Source organism: Sinohyriopsis cumingii, chromosome 9 (assembly GCF_028554795.1).
Source record: "Sinohyriopsis cumingii isolate HCF-2022 chromosome 9, ASM2855479v2, whole genome shotgun sequence".
Taxonomy (NCBI): Eukaryota; Metazoa; Mollusca; class Bivalvia; order Unionida; family Unionidae; genus Sinohyriopsis; species Sinohyriopsis cumingii.
In genome coordinates this window covers 7,517,722-7,540,208 of record NC_142969.1, presented here as the reverse complement: position 1 = coordinate 7,540,208, position 22,487 = coordinate 7,517,722, and the positions used below count along the sequence as shown (strand labels likewise).

Below are 22,487 nucleotides of genomic sequence, written 5' to 3'. Positions count from 1 at the left end.
CACGGTTATCTTACAACCTTTTTTCCAAGTCAATATAAAGCTAGTACAACATGCAGTGTGTATCAGGTGCATATAATACCAGTAGATCTGCACCACATGGGTCTCCATCCTGGAAGTTTAGTCGTTCGAATTACACAATAGTATTTCCTTTTGAAGAATACTTAGAATTGCCAACCGACAAATGAATATTCTGTATTAGGGAGACCGTTTGTTAACAATCACTACTGTCACTTCAATTACTTCACACCGCTCTAAGCGTGTATTATCCGTCGGATAACGTCTTTATATTTCTCTATAGACAGGTTAACCTCAATCACAATCATGGCATATACTATTAGCTCCGCAAAGTAATCGCACTCCTGCTGACCAATTTCGATATATCCACGCTTACTCGCATTCATTTTAAATATAATATTTGATGTAGTTTGACTTGGCTAAACACGTCTAAGTTTCACTCTTACTTTTTCACCTCACATAAATCTTTTTCCAAGTCATTATAAAGTTAGTTCAAAATGCAGAGTGAACGAGCTGCATACGATCCCAATAGATCTGAATTACATGGGTCTCCATTCTGGAAGTTCGCTCGTTCTAATTACGCAATTTTGTTTCCTTTGGAAGAATATTTGGGAAAAGACAAATGAATATTCTCTATCTCGGCTCAATCGATCTATTGAGATAATCTCAGCTGCATTACTCACCAGTATGCGCCCTAAGATGGTACCCCGGTCGCTTAGACCTTATTTACAGCAGTCCTACAACAACTATTTACACTACTGAAGGCATGAAATAAAACAAAACTCAGAAGTGCAAGTCGCTTGGTTAAGTAAGTTATTAAATCAGTGTACTTAGAACTCCCAAAGGATTAGGTACAACCAATGGAGATTTTAGCACACCCAACAAGATTAATTTATATGAGCATGGCCTTATAAGAATACGACTTGTCCCTGTTACGTGTGTGTAAATTTCAAACACAGAAATATATAAATTAATATTCCCATCAGATAGTAACATCCTTCATATTAATGTCAACAAGATGGATAGCTAAACCTGATTGAAATTAAACAGAGCTGTATAATTTTATTCAGTATTGTATGACACACTCACTCACACACACACACACACACACAAACACACACACATACACACACACACACACACACACGCACACATATATATATATATATATATATATATATATATATATATATATATGTATATATATGTATATATATAGATATATATAAAAATATATATATATATATGTATATATATATATATATATATATATATATATATATATATATATATATATATATATATATATATATATATATATATATATATATATATATATATATATATATATATATATAACACAACTACAAATAACCATGACCGTGATATCTTCGTGTCTATGGATGAACATTGATATAAAGTTTAAATGTTGTTGACAGTGCACATTTAATTCCCGTGTGCAATGATAACAAGATGGATAATTTTATTCAGTCTTGCATCACTCCCCCCACAAATATATATATATATATATATATATATATATATATATATATATATATATATATATATATATATATATATATATATATATATATATATATATATATATATATATATACATAGATATATATATATATATATATATATATATATATATATATATATATATATATATATATATATGTATATATATATATATATATATATATATATATATATATATATATATATATATATATATATATATATATATATATATATATATATATATATATTTGCACACCGAAATATTTATTGTGACTTAGCCACGTTCTTTTATTCTCTACATACAGAGACAGTCAGGAATTAGGGCGAACATGAAGGCTCTTCAGTTATGAACGTTCTTCTAGGATCATGTGATGTTTTCATGACCACCATTCAAGCTAAAGCGTGACATACTATGACTGAAAGTTGTTGACTTGACATCGATAACCAGCCTTGGTTATATAAAGAATTGTTTCCTATAGTATTAAAGGTCATGGTTGGGAAGTGTGATGGGGCAAACTTTGTTCTTGGTGAACCTGACACCTAGTCGATGAGTTTTGACGTATGGGTTAGACTCGGCATGCATTATTTACAGCGAGGAATGGAATCTGTTCTGCTTGGGGCATGATGATTTTGATTTTAACTAGGACCCGCGTGGCTAACGGTTAAAGGCAGATACGAATAGGTCAATAACTTTAAAATAATAAGAGTGAGGTGAACCTGGCAAAATAAACTTAAGACGTTGTTGTCGATTTGAAATAAGTGTTATACATGATATCTCCGAGAATAGTTATTACTAACGGCGGACAGGAAAGGATTTTTCTCATTACAATGGGACTCGTTAGAATTGTGGGAGTTAAAATAGTATTTATGATTGGTGAAGCAAAAGGACGGTTTGTGTATTAATGGTCTTAAAGAGATCGCCATCGGAAAAGTAATCTACGTTTCTGAGATTCGCCAAAATTTATATCCAGGATATACTTAGACTTTCTCTTAAAATGTTCAAAGGAGCATGTGTCGGAAAGTGGGGGACAAGAAAAAGAAGTTACATTCGACTTCGAATGTCTAATAAAGCACATGGTTAGTATCAATTACGTACACTTTGTTAATTGATACTTGTATGTGATTAAGTGTTGAATTATTTTATCTTAAATTCACACATCAAATTAACCTTGATAAGTAAGTATGCATGTTCTATAATTCATGTCTTGTAAGAATGTCACACACTACTTCGGTATATGAATGAGATCCTAGTTTGATCGTTTAGCATTTTTATAAAAATCACGTAGTGTGTAAAATTGCATGCATTTCTTCTGAAGCAACATATGAGAATATACAGCGATATCTGTCTTAAATGATGTGGGTGATGAATACAGAATATGTGTTAGTCATATTTCTAGAAATGTATGGGAATACATTGCTAATTAGCAAAGTAAAGTAGTTAGGGCAAGGAGTGAAGTTCAATAAATCGAATGTAATTTAAGTTGTGAATTCTCTTTAACCGTGTATCAACTGGCAATGCTCAGGTGGTAATGTATAGCCAAAACGGGGTACGTTTGTCGATCTAGAGATATACAATTACATCACGGCCTCATTTGGAATGCGAGAACAGCTAGAAAGACACAACGACACGACTAATATTGTGTACGTGTTTAGTAGGTGCGATATGACCAAAGTTAGTTCCTTTGAATTACGATATACAATATCTGAGGGATATTGTTCATCCCAGGGTAAGAAAAGTGACTCTCATGTATCTAGGTGAGAATAATACTCTATTTTGAAGGAAAATAAAATAATTCCAAACCAGTAATACATATTGGGGAAAGATCACAGTCTGCAAACAAGCGGTTGATGACCCGAAGGGGCTAGTAGAGAGAGAGAGACAGAGAGAGAGAGAGATAGAGAGAGAGAGAGAGAGAGAAAGAGAGAGAGAGAGAACGAATGAAATATAGAGAGACAGAGATACAGAGAGACAAGGAGACAAGACGATAGAGACGCGACCATTGCAAGGAATGATATGAGAAAGCCCAGACGGACCAGCTGATGCTGTCTTACTGGGAATTGAGTTCGAACAGTCACTCGATCATATGTTGTACTGTCTTAATCACTATGACAAACGGCTAGTTGAAATGTGCATACGTTTTGCAACTATTTCTGCTAGAGAGAGAAACATTCACATGTTTTGTTGGATTTAATTTTGCTGATATAATTGATTTAATTATCGTATTTTAAGCATGGGGGTCCTGTTATTCTTTACTACATCTCTGCTCATAACTGTGTTATCCCTCCCCTTAATTTCCTATTTTGATTTGATTGGTTGCTCGATCCGGCCAATAAAACCATGGTCGATTCCTGGATAACGATAACCAAAGTCAATAAGGAGTGGAGGCGATCACACACCTCCACCAACACCTGGTATTTATTCATCGATGTGTACATTTTACGTAATCATACAAAAAAAGGCAAGTCCGACGGACGTTATGTTAACCTTTGGAGTGAGTAGGTAACACGTTAAACATCGATACATACTCGACTATTATCGATTAATCCTTGTAATTCCAATCTACTTCTATTCTGGCATGATATCAGTAGATTACGTCAACAAATCATTCACATTTAGGTACCTCGAAGATTAGTTTCCTTACCTTCATTACTGAACGCAAAATCCTATCATCGCTAGCCAAGGATAGTCGATTTACTCTAAAGTAATATGGTAGAGTATCAGGACTGCTAATACCAGTGATCTTAGGAGTATTTTATGATTATTTCATAGCTATAAAAATTGGCTAATGCTATATGTACCAAGCAATTCATTTTATTAATATTACTCTTGCGTATGACACGTGTTCTTATGGAATTCGTCGTTCTTACTTGCAACGCGTTATTACAAAGGCAAATTCGTGTCCATTTGTAGTGAAATTCATCGATATAGTATGACACTTACCTTTGATTATAGCTGTGTAACATATTGCGCAGGTAAATGAAATCACGCCAGATGATACGCTTGTAATGCCTACCATACACTTCATTTGGCAAAAGGGTGAGTCTTGGAGTTAAGAGATGACTGTGCAACTACATTGCTTTAACTTCTATTGGGCGATTTTAGTAAAGCGTTCGAAATATTAGTCGGAGTTCATAGATGAGGGTGGATGGGGCTTGCATTTATGCTATTAGTATGGTGTAATGCGTTGGTATATATACAGCTTCATATATAACTAATTTGAAACTGGAAACCAGAAGTAGGGCGCAACATTTAGACATTTATAACATAAGTATTGACTAGTGTCGTTTGAGAAATTGAATTATGTTCATGCATAAATGGAGAGTAACTGGCCATATGTCCATCGTAATTTCCATGAAATTATGTTTAGCTTGTTTAACATCAACAGTTCAATGCCACTATATATATATATATATATATATATATATATATATATATATATATATATATATATATATATATATATATATATAGATAGATAGATAGATAGATAGATAGATAGATAGATAGATAGATAGATATAATGTCTCGATTTAATCGATCGGGTTAGGCATTCACAATTTCGTAATGGGTTCTAAGCTGACATCAGTCATATGTCGTGATTAAGAATATATATCGCATCACCAGCGCACTGACCCATTGATCATGGAAATGTCTTATCAACATATACCGCTTTATATGTTTGAATACATGATTATATCACTTTTGATCTACAATAACGTCAATCATTATATTTTCATTTGATATTATAATAGGTGCAGGTAGCAAATCTTAGCCAAGGCAAAGTTATGACATTTGATGAGATCTGCTGCCAATATCAACCGAAAACATCTCATATACTACCTTGTGATGTACAATCACCATGGTTGTCTCAAACTCTCTATATAATAATTAATCTTCTCGTGTGTGATTTTCATTTCCCATTTCGGAATGATGCTTATCTGAAGGAATAATTTCTTTTTGCAAAGCTTGTTTTTGCCTGTGTTTCTGTGAGTTACAAATATGATATGATATTACGCTATATAACCGGATGAAACAAAGTCTACATATTTATTTTATCTTTTTTTAAGTTCAACATACAACGTATTTCCTTGAATACAAAAGTGAAAATAAAAACATCTTACAGTATTGTGATTTAAATAACCAATAATCATGAACGTTCCATGTCAAGTCTAAATGTGTGGAATACTCTGAATGAAGTACACTGTTCTTGAAAATTGAATGTCCTTAAATGTCATCTGACTCATAACACAACATAATGCTATAGACACTGACCATATCTAATAGTAACATTGCCTCAAATATTGTCAACTCCCACCCAGAACATAATTAGATCCTAATCAGGGCTAGGTCCTGGAGTAAACTTCAAATAAAATCTTTAAACTTTATAATAGTCAGGTAGGTTAGAATACTACCCTAATCCTCGAACAAAGGAAACATAACACAGGAGACGGGAACTAAATGGTGATTATCAAGTTGTATTTTCTAATACTACCCCAACTCCCTATAAAGTGTGGACAATAATTACAGTTTCAAAGATCATGCGAGTTGTACATAAAATAATTAAATTTCAGATAGCTGGGGATGTAAACATGACATCATTTGAATTTACTATTATATTAATGTGTGTATACACAGCAAATATGTCATCCTTGTTCCGTCCGCCATTAAATGGGGAAAACATATGTTCTAGCTAATTTGGGCGTTCTGTATATCACGAGTTTGTCATGGCTGAAAGATGTAGAGTTCTCAACTGCGTACATTTCCCTCTCTATTCCGAACACAATAACCAATGCATCATTGTTTGCGGACGTATAGTCACAAATAAAAATAAACATATCTGGTGATAGGTGAGGATAGAGTAGATTTCTCCAATTGGTTACTTGTGTACTTTATAGTTATCCAGAAATTTAAATTTAATATAAACCTTCATGTGAATCGGTGTTGATAGAAATGTGTCCCTCAATGGCAGAAGTTGTGTCCGTCAGGCGGATCTTATTCAGAGGGTTCCCATTTTCCATTCACATTGATACAAAATAAAATATTTGTTTTCTCGTATTTCGAATAAAAGAATGAGGATTAAAGTGGCGTATTGTAATATTCAGCGTACTATTTAGATGACGTTTAAACACATTCTAACTTTCAAAGAATAGTGTTTGTGTTTGATATTGTATTGGTATTATAGAGCATTTGAACTGTGCACGACATAAATATGAACAGGTGAAGTCAGCTCTTATCCATCAGAAACAATGAGACAAACATAAGGTAATGATATAGACATCGACTCATCTTGATCGTGAATTCAGGTATCCTTTACAAATAATACTGAGAATATGAATCTCCTGAAATTTAAAATTGCAGCAATGGTTTATTCACGTGGACATTAGATTAAGCAACCTGTACATGTAACGAGGTAGATCGGCGCAGAAAAGTCGTTTTTGTGCCACACGTAAGTAAAAATCATAACTAATTTTTCTACGAAAATGTGTTCACGTTAATGCTTATTTTGAACATTATGATATAAAGCTCGAAAGGTTCTTGTACTTTGTGTGACGACATTAGCAACATAAGTTCAGTGTCATGTTTAAGGAAGAATAACATTATTCGGTACTGTTGCTTGCCGTGGAAAAACACGGTGATAGAAAAATACGAATGTGTTGAAAAACTGATGATATTGAGAGGTAAAGTGCAATGAAGAAAGCAACTTTCAGGTCATCATAGTCGAGACACACGCATTCACCTTTTTGCAAAACGTATATTTATAATTTTTGAGATTGATATAAGAGAGAGAGAGAGAGAAAGAGAGAGAGAGAGAGACCTTTCATTTTGTGATATTTGCAATAATTTATATAAAAATATGTTTTTGAAATGATAACCAACATTAAGAAAGAAAATTTGTTTACACATCATTAAATATTCCTGAGCAGTTGATTAGCGACATGAAATATGTTTTGATTTAACAATTGCATTGCCCTTCACAAATAATGACAGTACATCATTACCTCATTTACTGGATCATACATTAACCAGCACTTTCTGCGTCTCTTCCATTTAATATATTTACGATTGAGCTTTGTCTTGTATTCATTTAATTTCTACCTTGTGGCTGACAACTGTGCACCTTGCAGGAAATTCCTCATTGTTATTCGAAATTTCACATTGGAAATAACCATGAACTAGCATGGTGCTGGATGATTTAAACGATGCATACTAATTCGAATCTATGGTCTCAAACAAGTAATAGAAAAACAAAACCGTTAGGTGTTGAAAAATTACCACATAATATAAATATCTAACATAAAACAAGAATATTTAAGCGGAATTACAGTTTTGTGAACTAAAGACACACGTATCCGAATATTTTTATCACAAATACCATTTAACAGAGCATTCCAAATTAATTCAAGAGCATGAATGTGAGAATGTACCCTGCTTATTTGGAAATATAAACAAATGTTCCATCACTATGGCATTATTCCAGGCACAATAATGCAATTGTTGCTTTTCTCAAGTAATATGAGTATTTGTACTTACAATACATAATTTAAATAAAGGTTTAAGCTGAAGGTAAACCTAAACAATATTAAACAGTCTGGCCATTGATATCACAGCAAAATCAATATTTGGAAATCGGAAATTAGGTAAGAATATAAGTCCACATTTATCTCCGACTATATCCATGCTCACAGCTCAACTATGAGGCGAAAACGCAATTTAACCCTACAATACAAACATGATTACTTATCCTACGTGATTTACGCATCAGTGGTTAACCACATGATTCAATTATCCCAAAATCATTATCGAAATTCGAGAACGTGTTTATAATTGATATTGAAATTAAAGTTTTGGTCACCTTATTAAAAATCGTACCTATCATAGATCAAACAGATACGTCCCAAATGTGAAACATGGAAAATACACATACATACATACAAACATACATACATACATACATACATACATACATACATACATACATACATACACACATACATACATACATGCATACATACATACATACATACATACAAACATACAAACATACATACATATATACATATATATATACACATACATAGCAGTGATTACTACACCTGTCGATATAATAATAATAACAATAATAATAATAATAATAATAATAATAATGATAATAATAATAATAATAATAAATATTCGTGTAACGTTTATAAAGCCGACACACATTTCCTCGTCAACTCAAATATTTCCAACTGTGAGTCAGAACTTCTAGTAATTGGTGTTCTATGATATATGGCTGTATAAGTACATGCAATGCTTTTCCACAAATATAAATTCTTATTCAAAAGATTAAGTTCCATATTTTTGAAGCTTACAAGGTGATGATTATGCTATAACTTTCATTATTCGTACTGATAGATATTTAACTTATACCGTTTGCTAACGTTTGTGTTTACTTTTATGTTCTCAACGTAATGTTTACTTAGCTAGATTTGGTCCATGATTGTAATATTTAAACACAAACTGTATGTAACGTTTGAGTTCTAGAACAGTCATGTTTTCAGTTAGAATAGTATTTTCAATAAGAATTTTTCATATAATTGACGAAGTCGATAAAGTGAATATATGTATCATAGGGGATTTGGAAAGCAAATTATTTAATCTGGTTTAGCTGAACCGCAGTTCGCAGTTGTGTTGTTGAAATCAGATTTAGTTTAAGAGGAATTATTTATTTTAAATATTTTTGGAAATTGCAAAAGCGTTCATTGGCTCTTTGACTTGCACACGCTACCTCGATTTATTGAGTGTTATTTCATAACCGTATCACTGTGTTATATGTGGACATTTAAGACGTTTGGAACACTGTCGGAATCTTTTATATTTTTGAACATCTCAAGGGAAATGTAGCATTATTTCGAATTCAATTCACAAAATCTGTAAATGTCCTCCGAAGTTTACTTTGGATTTTAGATAAATAAACTAAGAGCTGATTCGAATTCAATTACTGGTTTCACATTTTTCTGTTACATATGTTTATGCTTTGGAATCATAACGTTATCCTGTGTTTGTAATCAAGACATTCATTCCAACACGTTCAATTAGTGACCATCATCTTCTTTGTGGTACACAAATCAAGTTCTAGAAAACCGTAAAATGAAACAACATATTTATTTTCATCAAGAAATACACTATGCCTGATGACTAAATCGAAATATAACTGAAGCGAGGAGCGGTGTATTGTTTTATTTTTCTCAAATGCACCCCACAGTTTGCTGTATATTTTTCAGCCTTGATAATTGTATAGATGGAGAACAGGTGTTTTACCCCAACGTGGACCAGAGTGGAAATATGAATCGTGTTTGGTAAACTATATTACCCGCCACGTAACTAGTCAGGAAAGATATACCTAACTCCTCAGAACTATATAGGAAGGATAGAAATTTCAATCTCGATTAATAATATACCTTATTTTTAACAACCAAGACAATGTTTTCCCCAATATACCTGGAGAGGGGTGAATTTAATCCGTACATACAACATAGCTAGCATAATCAATTCGAGTCCTACAATCAGAGTGCATGAAATGATGATTACATCAGTATCCAAGTATCTCTCTTTCAAAAGTATGTTTATAAATATTTAGTATAATGAAGAAGCTGATAAAGTCAATATATGAGTCTATACATCACATGTCTACATTATGCAAATGTATTTAATGGTCGAAATGTGTAGAGGAAAGCGAAATAGAACATAATTCTCCCCAAATTACGTTGTCTAATATATTTCAATAAAATATATTAAGATGCGACCGTACATGGCATCTACACCAATCTATTTTCCATCGTGAAAAGTCCGAATAAAAATACACAGGTTGTATGGAAGGAGTAGTGACAAGGAACCTATTTCCTAGCTACTCAAAACCATCAAAATGGCTTTCTGCACAACTGGGAGAGTGAACAGAATCAAAACATTAATGTGCATCGAAGCAGCTAATACGAGAAGCGTCATTACAATCGTCCAAACAGTGTTGGAGAAGGGCGTCAGCAACTTTTTTCAGAAAAGGACTGCTAGCCAAATTTAGGCGCGTAGGCAAATACAATATTTCCGCTCTTCGTAAATGTCTTTCAAGAATTAAAAAATGAAGTGCGCTCGTGAGCAATGCTTTTTTCCAATTTATTAATCAAAATCTCACTCCACAGATGATGATGGTTTAACCATGTGATTACTTATTTGATCAGATTTATCGCGCCATATGTTGAAAATCTATGTCGCAAAAGATAAATAGCGTTTATTCAGAAAGTTCTAACAAAACGCCTTTGTAACTATGGAATATACAAACTACCTCAATACCGAGATAGAATGCATGCAATATCACACACTGGTTTTAATATATCAAAATTAATTATTTACAGGTAGTTAGAAAACTGCACAGCGAAAGAACATACTAGCAATGACGAAACAATCACCAGAATTATTCAATTAGAAAATTATTAAATATACTGTCTGCATATGGTTTAGTAAGCAATAATATAAACGATGCATACATTATTAATGGTAATTAGGCAAAAACAAAATTAAATGTATAACATATAGAAGAAAAAAAATCCCGGTTTCCAAATGCATCCCTTTCGATTTTGTGCGCATTACACATTTACGATATCAAGTTGTATTCCCACTCGATAAGTATAGTACCAATACAACGTTATCAGGATCTTGTAGAATGGTATGTGCAATATGTTATTATTTTGAGTAACATTAATAATCAATAATTTCAGACCTACAACATCTCCATCAAAATAAACTCATCACAGTTGTATAATTGAACAATATAATAATTGTGCTAATATGGCATCTATAATGTATGCATCATCAGTCTGACATGTCACAATTTGTATTAGTGGCGAGAAAGAACAATACTAAATAATACAATGTTATCTAGCATACATGACCATAATTTTATCCTCACTGGTAGCGCTACAGATCATAATCAGACTTGTTGACAATTTGTATTCAGGACCGAAACATGTATACATGACAATTTCGCCTGGTCCGGAAAACTTGTAAACAATGAAATATTAAACTCAGTGGTCAAGCATACTAGAAAATCTCCCTATACGGATTTCCTTTAAGGCAAAACTCTCTATATATCTATGTTTGGAAGCATTCAACATAATCGTACGCAGCATTACCTCCAAATGTAATGGGTATTAAGTATCCATCCTGGTCTTGGGCCGGTGATATATAAGATGCCGTGGAGGTGGAGAAAATACAGTGTGTGTTTGGTATTCTTGTGATCTCAGTGCTGAGCGCCACGGATATAGTGTCATATCTCTCTTCCTCATCTTCATGTGTCATATGACTTATATGCCGTAGTAGTGTTGTCCTCTTTATTTGCATGCTAAAAAAGAACGGCACAATATATATATATATATATATATATATATATATATATATATATATATATATATATATATATATATATATGTATATATATCGGTATTTATGCCAACAAATTTCAGTGAATCGGTTCATATGTTCTCCTAAGATCCCCATATATGTAGTCTTTATCTATTATAAATAATTTTGAAATGGCACCATTAATTAGAAAATGTACACTTAAAGTTAGTTTAGGACAGTGTTAAAAGACGTTTAAAAAAGTAATAAACGAAATAAGCGGACAATATGAAAAATAGAAAACGCGCGTTTAGAAAGATGTCTGGGCTAGCTTAACCAATTTGTTGTTCTACCCTATGAAGGAAAATGAAACCGATATTAATTTAGAAGTCATAATCTAAAAACATAATAGCACTTTATAAGTTTTATATAAGTGAAAACTGACCCAACAGCATAGTTTTAGTCTAGTTATATAGTAAGTACATTTGGTGTTATCACACTGCAATGGGTTTTGTCAAGAAGATAACCTGGTTTCGAGCAGGTTTCAGTTGTAGGTGAAATATCAAATTCCTTTATTTTCGTTGACATTCTTATGTGGAAACCGCAATAAACCGTCTCATCTAGGCATCACCAAGGTATAGGATGGAGATCGGCACTGAAAGACCAGGTAATTGACAAATTGCCCGAGTGGCATCTAAAGAAAAGAGTTAATTTACCTAAGCTGAGTACATTGAAGATATTCTAATACATAGGTGCTAAAACCTCAAATGTAGGCTCAAAACCTGAACTTCTTTCTCTGATTGCAGGGACAGCCACTGCACCAAGTAGGTTGAAGCTTGTTTGGTAGTACAGCAACATTAGGCCTGGGTCTAGGATCAAATGTGTTTGTTCGTATTCATGTGCGCATGTCGGACATGGACCCTGACAGCGAACTAGATCAATGAATCCATGCTTTAGAGATGAGATGTTACCGAATGATCCCAAAAATCCCATACTCAGCCGTGCATCTCGTGAAGAGTTTTGCGTTTGATAGCAGTGTGCAAATAGACTATATGAAGATCTGCTTAAATCCTAAACAAACACAAACTAAGATGGTATGGTGTCGTCTCACGCTCATCTAGTATGCCAAAGACAATCCTACAGGCACAGCAATAGGTACGAGAAGCATGAGATAGACAGAAGCATAGATGTGAAGAAAACATCAAAGAGGGGATTTGCATTGGTGTGAAAAGTCTCAAAGGACTGTGGAGAACAGGGCGTTATGGAGAGAGAGAGAGAGTGAGAGGGAGAGTAACGCAATGACATCAGCGGTACCTCTGCTGCCAACCAGGTTACGGAAGAAATGAATGAAATAAAAACAATTTTGCTGCGAGTCAGACATGTTAAATAACGACATACGTCATGCTATGTAATATAACATAATCTGTTTCATGTTAGCTTGTTATAGTGAACAGAAAAATTGATTTAAAAATACATTCAATGCATTAAATAATTAGGGGTGTTCGAATTCTTATAATTCAGTTAGATTATCCTTGTCAGACTAGGATTTATGCACGTCTGTGATTATTATAATAATTATTGTTCGCATACAATGACTTAAAGCGTAACGAAGAAAGTTCATGTGAGAGCATGTAAAGTCTATTATTATGTTCGTGCTTAACTGTGTGGCGTGTACGTCACGGTACATTAATGATATTTTAGCTGTTTTAATGGGGAATCATATAACTCGGTGCGTTGTTGTGTTGTTGACCAAACGACGAGCACAATATAACCGGAAATTCATCGTGTTTTTCAAATGTACCCCACAAGATACACATGTTATATTATTGAATCAAGATTATTCAATATCACAATATGAGTTAAATCAACAATCAAATGTCACTTTATGAGGGAAAATTAATGATACAAGAAACTTCTAATATTCTTATTTTGCATCACCGTTGGTGATATAACCATACGCTGTTCATAATGTTTATCAGCTCTGTACATTTGTCATCCATGGTAATAGATCAATCTGTTAATTATGTTTGTTTATAACTTTCATAGGTTGGTCTCGTCGGATTACTTGTTGAAGTTATATACAATGATTTGTCCAATATAGGAACAATATCAGTGACTTGTATAAACTGTTGAACTCAGGTCAAATTATTGTGTTAAATCAATTGTTGGACTCTATGTGCACGCGTGTTCTGTCAGATAAATTTATGACCCGAGTACATTGTAAATGAACATATCATTTACTGAATTGCTTTAAATTTCTTATATAGATACAATTGAAAACCGGCATCATTATTTTACAACAATTACTCCTGAGAAACAGCGTACTTAAATTACACATGTTGTGTCCGGAGGAGAGAATATTTTCAAGCAATGTTCTTAATATCCGCGCACTGCAATCTGTGTTATTCAAGTCAACTATGACCTAAAAGACAAAAGCAGGATATACACGTGAACTATGGCCTAAAAGTCAAAAGCATGATATACATGTAAACTATGGCCTACACGGCAACAAGCATGATATACATGTGAACTATGACCTAAAAGTCAAAAGCAGGATATACATGTGACCTATGGCCTAAACCTCAACAAGCATGAGATACATGTGAACTATGGTTCAAAAATCAAAAGCAGGATATACATGTGAACTATGGCCTAAACGTCAACAAGCATGATATACATGTGACATATGGCTCAAAAGTCAACAAGCATGATATACATGTGAACTATGGCCTAAAATTCAACAAGCATGATATACATGTGAAATATGGCTTAAAAGTCAACAAGCATGCTTTAGATGTGAACTATAGCCTGAAAGTCAACAAGCATGATATACATGTGAAATATGGCTTAAAAGTCAACAAGCATGATATAGGTATGAAATACGGCCTAAAACTCAACAAGCATGATAATATTATGTGAACTAAGGCCTAAAGGTCACAAGAATGATATAATGTGAACCATGGCCTAAAAGTCAGCAAGCATTAGATACATGTGAAATATGGCCTAAAAGTCACAAGCATCATATACATGAGAACTATGGCCTAAAAGTCAACAAGCATGATATACATATGAACCTCCGGCGGTTCAGCCTGCCTTTCCTGTACTTTGCATGATGAATGAAATGTTTATATTTCTTACATCTTACCTTAACCTCTCTCTGATCAAGAAGATATTCAAAAGTACACTGATGACAAGTAGACTCGTTAATGACACGACAACAGCAAGGACAAGGGTAATGTTTGCAGTCGATTCTGACAAAGTTAATATAGATAACATCAGTCAAATTGGCATTTAGTAATAATAATAATAATAATAATAATAATGAGGACCTTGTATAGCGCCTAATCTTTAGAAGCTCTTAGCGCTATACATCATTCAACAACACCTATATAATGATATCATTTTTTTTAAAACACCATGAAATTTGAAAACAGAAAACGGGCTGAAAATATTTAAGGTAAGCGGACAAAAAGCAATACAGAGTGAACTTGTGCTATATGTTCATTGGAGAATTAGAAATTAAAAGATAAGATCTATATATTTGCTTAGAATTGTGCACCATAAAAGTATTCTTGCAACGATTGACTTGATGAGATAACAATGCTTCCACCGGTAAAAGACCGAGTAGTGCTTCACAAGCTTTTATTGTGAATGGCAGAGGGGATTGTAGTAAAACAAAATCCGGTTTATAATTTCACTGTTGTGTTAATGTCCCCACATAAAATCTTCAGAGTTTGAGCGAAACCAGGGACATTAAATCACAAACTTATCAGTGTTTGCTCAGAGGTCGAGGTGATTCAAGTTTGGATTAAGCGAGGATGAAAAGAAAGTGATGTGACCGGTTACATGTGAACTTCTATGCGTTGTGGAACTCCAGATAGGATCAGTAGTTCTTTTGGTTCCACTTCAAGGTCTTAATGCGCTTAATGCTCCGAGTAAAGGGCTTACATAACTGCCCAATAAAGGTTCAATTGCTACTTTATTTGAATAAATTTCACGACCGTTTATCGATACACTCTTACAACGGTACTAGTTGCACATTCATGAGCACCTGTGTACAACACGTAATACGTAAATTGGCTTGGCGATTTGTCCAGGATGTTATGTTTTGTGCAGTTCTCTCCGTGGAAAGTGAATGTGGTTTTTAGTTCACTAAAAGGCATTCGAGGTTATAAAAGTTCAAGATCTTCGGCTGATCGATATTCTTGGCATGAACAAGCTGGCTAGCAGATTTTCTGCGGATAAATATAGATAATCTAGATTAGTTTCTAAAAATCGTAGTGGCCAGACAACTAACAGTCTACCGTTGTCACTGCCAAGTACCAAATAAATGGCTGGAGATGTCAGCAAAATAATATATGCGGTCGCAGCAACACAAATAAATAATTTGGCACGAGACCATCGTTGGTGCGGTAACAACGGCAAAATAACCGCTACTCAGCTTGGGAGGTGGAGTGAGACTGGCACAGTCGGCAGGACCATTATGAATATCAGCTTTTTCAAGTTTACCATCGACTTCAATAAATGCGTCTGCTTGCATTAAATATCTACTTGTATTTCGATCTTGTAGTCCTCGTTTGTTTGGCACATGTGCGTCGTACGAATAATTTTGATAAACGCGAACGGCGTCATCTTTGTGCACGGGAGCGTCCATGTCAATTGTATATTTTAACATATTATATTACTAGAATACTAGCATTGCAGTTGATTAAATTAGCGGTGACTTACCAACGTGGACTGCGAGCGGTCTGTGCCAGTCTGATCCGATCACTACACTGTATTCGGAAGCCACCGATAGCGCTGCAATTATGCAAATGAATGGAGCGCCGTGTTGGCCGATATGGACAACAACATACCCTCTATTACCCAAGAATATTTTGCTTGTCACGATTTAATATGTGCCTAGAAGAAGATGACCGTCTTCTCCACCTGTAGATAAATCAACAAAGCCTTAAATAATCAAGTACACCGAGACCACAGTGAATAAATGACCCGAAACACTAATCTAGATAATAATGTATCCTTTACTGGAAAATATTAACGTTTGAGTCAACGATAATTTGACGCACGTTCCCTAGAGAAATTATCACGAAGTTATTAATTCCCTTTGATGATATCTTTGAAATATTTGTAGCTGTTATCTGGTGTGTGACGAAGGCATATATAGGCAGTTGGGAAGATTTTTTCCAGACTTTCCATTGTATTTACATACGCCTTATGCGCATTCCACAATACACAACCCCATACAGGTGACATGGAAGAGGACCGAAACCTGGTCATACACGATCGGCACGTATCCAAGAATATGACAGGATACATTGTTGACCAAAGTGCGTTGGTTCTCCATGTGGAGCCATTTGCGTTGATCATTTACAAATCATATGTATTCACATTATAGCCTTTTCAATTAATTTTTATGTGCAGATGTTAGCGCACCTCAGTGGACGCTTTCATTGTTTTCTGTATGCTGGGAAAGATTGATCTCGGGTCGCGAATAATTATATTATACCTCGAAGTATACTAATTTTAGGCTGGAGGGGAAATAAATTGTTTTCATCCAATTATGTGCTAAAGTGATTGTTTCAATTTTGGTGGTGATTTATGAATATGTGACAATATACAGCATCCTACAAGATAATAAAAACATTTAAATCAAGTTATACGCCCGCACAGATGCGCAGCTGATTTAAGATAGGTGGATTTCATTATTCGTACCTATGTGCACTTTATTCGAGAGGAAGTGTTAAGAACTATAGCACTACTAACATCATTATTATTATTATTATCATTATTATTAATATTGTTATTATTGTTATAAATGCACGGTTGATAATGATAATAGGCATACGGAAACTTTAAGATCAAAAAACATTGCTATATAAATAACATATTTGATATCTGCACTAGAGTGTACCAAAAGCTTTGGCAACTATATTAATCATTTACTGTCCCAGTAAATACTCTGCCATTTTTAAAGTGTAAAAGGGATTGAACGAACATTTACTTCGGAAGGTATTATAATGCATTATACATAAATAGTTACATATAAACTGTGAGTTACAGGTGAATTTGCGGTGTCAAATGACAAAAGTGAGATATTTAACAAAATGATTTGGAGAATGCTAGAATTCAAGTCCCACATATATACAACTATACCACATCGAACCATACTATTGATCCCATCGGTGCAATATATACGTAGGAAACATATGTAAATATGTGGATTGCTGATTTCCTTCCCCAAGGCACACTATTGCTGTATGGTCAGGATGATACCCGAATTATTGCATAGAATTTAACTTTACCAACTGATCGCTTCGGAAAATAAGTGAGTTGCAATTAATGTTTATCTTAATTATTTGTTTTTTAATTCATGAGCAATATTCAGCCAATGAAAGAGTTTGGGAGGTTTATTTTACTTCGGAGTAGATATATTTGATGACGCTATGTTACTTTGGAATATATATATACCAGATGTCAAACACGCTATCTTTGATCCTGGTGTCGTAGAGAACATCACGGTGCTTGCTGTTTCATTTGAAATAGTCGTTGATTCCGAGCTTTTGGTAACTAGTGTAGAGGACTCGTTATATTTACCTATTGCATAAAAAAACATCAAATCGAATTAACATTTTGTACATTGAATGCATTTGAATGGTACTAGTAAAGTCAGTAGCTGCTTGCTAAATATATACTTCTATCTATTTTGCATGAAAGATTTTAAGTTGGTTTTGCTAATAAACAGTGTATATTGTAGATGTATAGTGCCAAGACGAGTTAGAGGGAACAACTTTGTTTTTTATATGTTATGACTCATATTAAATTCTGAGTATCAAAATGTTGACACGTTTGAAACTACCTATATATATATATATATATATATATATATATATATATATATATATATATATATATATATATATATATTCCTAGTCCACTTCCTGGAGCGTGTCCTAAAACTCAATACCGTTGAATTTAATGAAAACATCTACCTCCATATTAATGAAACCGCAATGGGTACAAACATGACAAATTCGTATGCTAATATTTTTATTGGAAAACGGGAGGGTCAACTTTTAGCATAGGTTGAACTTACACCATACCAGTTGGTACGTTTTAACGTTGATATAAAATGAAGTGGCTACATGGTAGAGAAAGTCTGGATGATTTCATATCATTGGCAAAAAACTTCCATCCCTCAACCAAATTCATGGCAGAAGACTTTACCTCATACCACGTCTTACTGGACACAACATCCAGACTGGTATAAAACAAACTCCATACAGACATATACTCGAAACCAACCAACAATCACTAGTATCTCCTGCCAAGCATCTGTCATCAAAAATGCTGCATGTGATACAGACCTGGACATTTTTTCCACAGTGACTATATATAAACTAAACAAATATGGTCCAAACAAAACGTGCAAAAACAGAGAATGTCTCTTATATCATCACATGTAAATTCTGTGCCCTTCAGTATGTCAAAGAAACTGAAGAGCTACAAAAAGGATCAACCTTCATAGATCTGATTGTATGGCAAAGAAGCTGTACAGAAGCCCGGTCGCATAACACTTCTCCCCTAACCACACTTTCATTGACATAACACGTATTGCAATTGCTCATAACCCCAACTGGAGTTCCCAAACCATGAAAGGAATGGAACCTTACTGGATACGCTGAATTAGAACATTGAAACCAACCGGTTTAATGCAAAAAGACTACAAAAAGACAACCATGCAGAAATACAAATATATTGTGCAGCCGAGAAACATGCTTTTAAATAATTCTCTAAATTTCCTTAATAGCATGCAACTACTATAATAATGAAGTATCCGGGATATAATTTGCGCTCACATAAATTTACGGAAAATAACATATGTCGTTTTGGCTCAATGTGACCATGGTACAAATTGAATTTCGCAAATGAAAGGGTATCTCAACTGCCCATTAACTGGGGAAATGTTGCTGAAGCCCATAAACACTAAACTGCAATGATGTTGAGTGTGGGTATTCAAAGTCGTATTATTTAATATGTGGTTTTGTTCAGGAACTGGAAAACATCTAGTGTCAAAATGAGTGTTAGCATTTATTATGATTCAGGACGTGAAGAGTGGGGTGATATAATATTTTGTGGGAATATCAAACTACTCTAGCAAATAAGGTTGTATCCGTAGCAAAACAAGGTTTCGGACATGTCTAAGCAGAGAGTTGTTCTATAAAATTGCTTACCAGCAATCGAACAGGGATATGTTTCTCCCGACTTACAATTGTTAAGTAGGTCAATACAGTCTTAATGTGCATGATCAGAAACATACACTATGGGCATTTTTATAAATCTTTCCTTCTGTTTTAAGTAATTTGTTTTAAAAGTAATTCATACGTCATACAGATGCAAAACTGAGTGCCGATGCATCAGCAATGTTTAATAACTCCTGCGCCAGGTGACTCGTTGTTAGCAACTGATAACTGCTACATAACATCATATATTATATTAATTATTCTGTAGTCGAATATCGTGCTCTGCTTTATATATATATATATATATATATATATATATATATATATATATATATATATATATATATATATATATATATATATATATGAAAACAAGATATACATTTTCAAAGCAGCATCTAAATTCAATTTACTTGTGTCATTCGTTGTCAAATATGAATTCATTTCTTAGCCTCATATAACTATTGTATTTTCATCTCTCTTGCTAAACGTGACTGAGACAGCTTTCCTGGAGAACCTACCAGACATACACACAACGGACTTCTTCCCTGGTTCATTTCCTGCATGGACAAATTCTAGTTGTATTACGCCACCATTGTTTTTCAAGAAGCCTTCAAGTGAATGTTTTCCATTTGTTGTACAAGCTAGAAAATAAAAATACACATTCAGCCAAAATTCGTACAACTGTATCTTATGATGCACATAAATGTGGAACATGCACATATAGGTTGTTTAATTGTGTGTAATTAATCAGACATCTTTTTCAAAAGATAGTGTTATACCTCTAATAAGAACCAGATAACTAATCCCAAGACGTTTGAAATATTAACGATTTTTCAACGTGTCCCTACAATTGTTATATTTCATCTCCTTCCGAACCACGGCATTTCCATATGCATTTGGCCTAATTTACCTGATTGAAGATCATTTTACCTCAGTTTTCTGCGTGAAACACTAAATAATGATCAAGTCTTTGTTATCAAGTGGCTAATATGCCCTCTCTAATTTCTCAGCTGTGTCATACCGTGGTTACACATTGTTGTTTTTTATATGCTAATTTAATATGAACAATAGTGTCATGTAATCAGTGAAAACGTATACCCACTCTCTGAACAATTCCGAATAACGAGATCTCGTACAACGGAAGTCCACCGCCACTTAGGAACGTTTGGGAAATTGTAATTTGTTATGTTTCCAATAAATGTTGTAGGTCTCTTGCCAGTCTCTGCACAATCGTTGATTGAATACACCCACTGGTCCTCCTTTTTACTCTCCTCCAGATCCAGATACTGCCCTAAAATGTGGAAAATTTGAAGGCAATATGGATGCCATCAGGTGAAAGCATTTTGCGAGCTACATAAATTACAGCTATGCAATTAGTAAATACTTCATTAATTTAATAATTAATGTATTATGTCTTACAAATATCCAGCGATTGTGATATAATAAGAAATAGTATGTGTTCGTGATGCATGGATCTGATGCGTTTATGAAATAAATTATGGCACAGTTATGTTTAAATTCAAGAGTTTCAAATCACTCACCTTCATTCACCCGATGATTTGTATCCAAAATATTAAAATGTGAATTAAATAATGTCATTGTTTTTCACGTCATTAAGAATAAACGGTATATGCAAAGTGTTATTTAAATAAGAGCAGATTTCGGCTAAATGAACAACAGTATGGGGTTGTTTTTCATACAAAACCAATTAGAAACAAAACAAATGTTTACAACTCATCTTAAAAAATATAGTTAGTAGCAAGAATATTACTCACACTCATTTTGTTAAATTCTACTGCATGAATATAATTAACGAACTAATACAATCAAACACGAAAAAGCAGATGAACGAGGTGACATCATGACTGTAATGTGTCGCAAATTAATTCCTTTCAAATTCATTATGCAGGCAACTTACCATTTTGAGTTTCGCACAGGTGTCGATAGTTTATACTGCAATTTACTACTGACATTTTGTATGTTTTGTCTTTTTCAACTCTCAAGCAACCACTGTCATCGTCTTTGATATCATGTGATGAAATAGTAACTGTAATCAATATATATGCAAATTTATGTATTATGAACCAAACAATAGTATCATTATTATTATTAGTACTATTATTATTATTATTATTATTATTATTATTATAAATGCTTTATTTGTAGCAGCATGGTACGAAGATATTCGTCTTTGTTGAGCTATTCTGCAGAAAGGAAAATAACAATATTTAATAAACTAAGTCCCATTCCATTGGGATATCTATTTTCACATGATGCTTGACTTATCAATACCAAGAGGTGTCACGGCCTATATTGCAGAAATAACA

General features: G+C 33.7%; 1 protein-coding gene across 4 annotated transcripts in view; it reads right to left on the bottom strand.

Moving 5' to 3' along the window:
* LOC149791230 (uncharacterized) overlaps window positions 1-22,487 on the bottom strand; it is a 43,084-nt gene that overhangs the window by 4,246 nt on the left and 16,351 nt on the right. The window contains exons 5-11 of one of the 4 annotated variants that reach the window (XM_089969710.1): window positions 22,079-22,207; window positions 21,263-21,451; window positions 20,679-20,801; window positions 18,386-18,511; window positions 16,643-16,714; window positions 15,060-15,165; window positions 11,710-11,918 (exon numbers count right to left, since the gene is read on the bottom strand). In XM_089969710.1, coding sequence (XP_089825836.1) covers window positions 11,710-11,918; window positions 15,060-15,165; window positions 16,643-16,714; window positions 18,386-18,511; window positions 20,679-20,801; window positions 21,263-21,451; window positions 22,079-22,207 — 954 coding nt within the window. The other 3 variants (XM_089969709.1, XM_089969711.1, XM_089969712.1) reach the window with 3 other exon arrangements.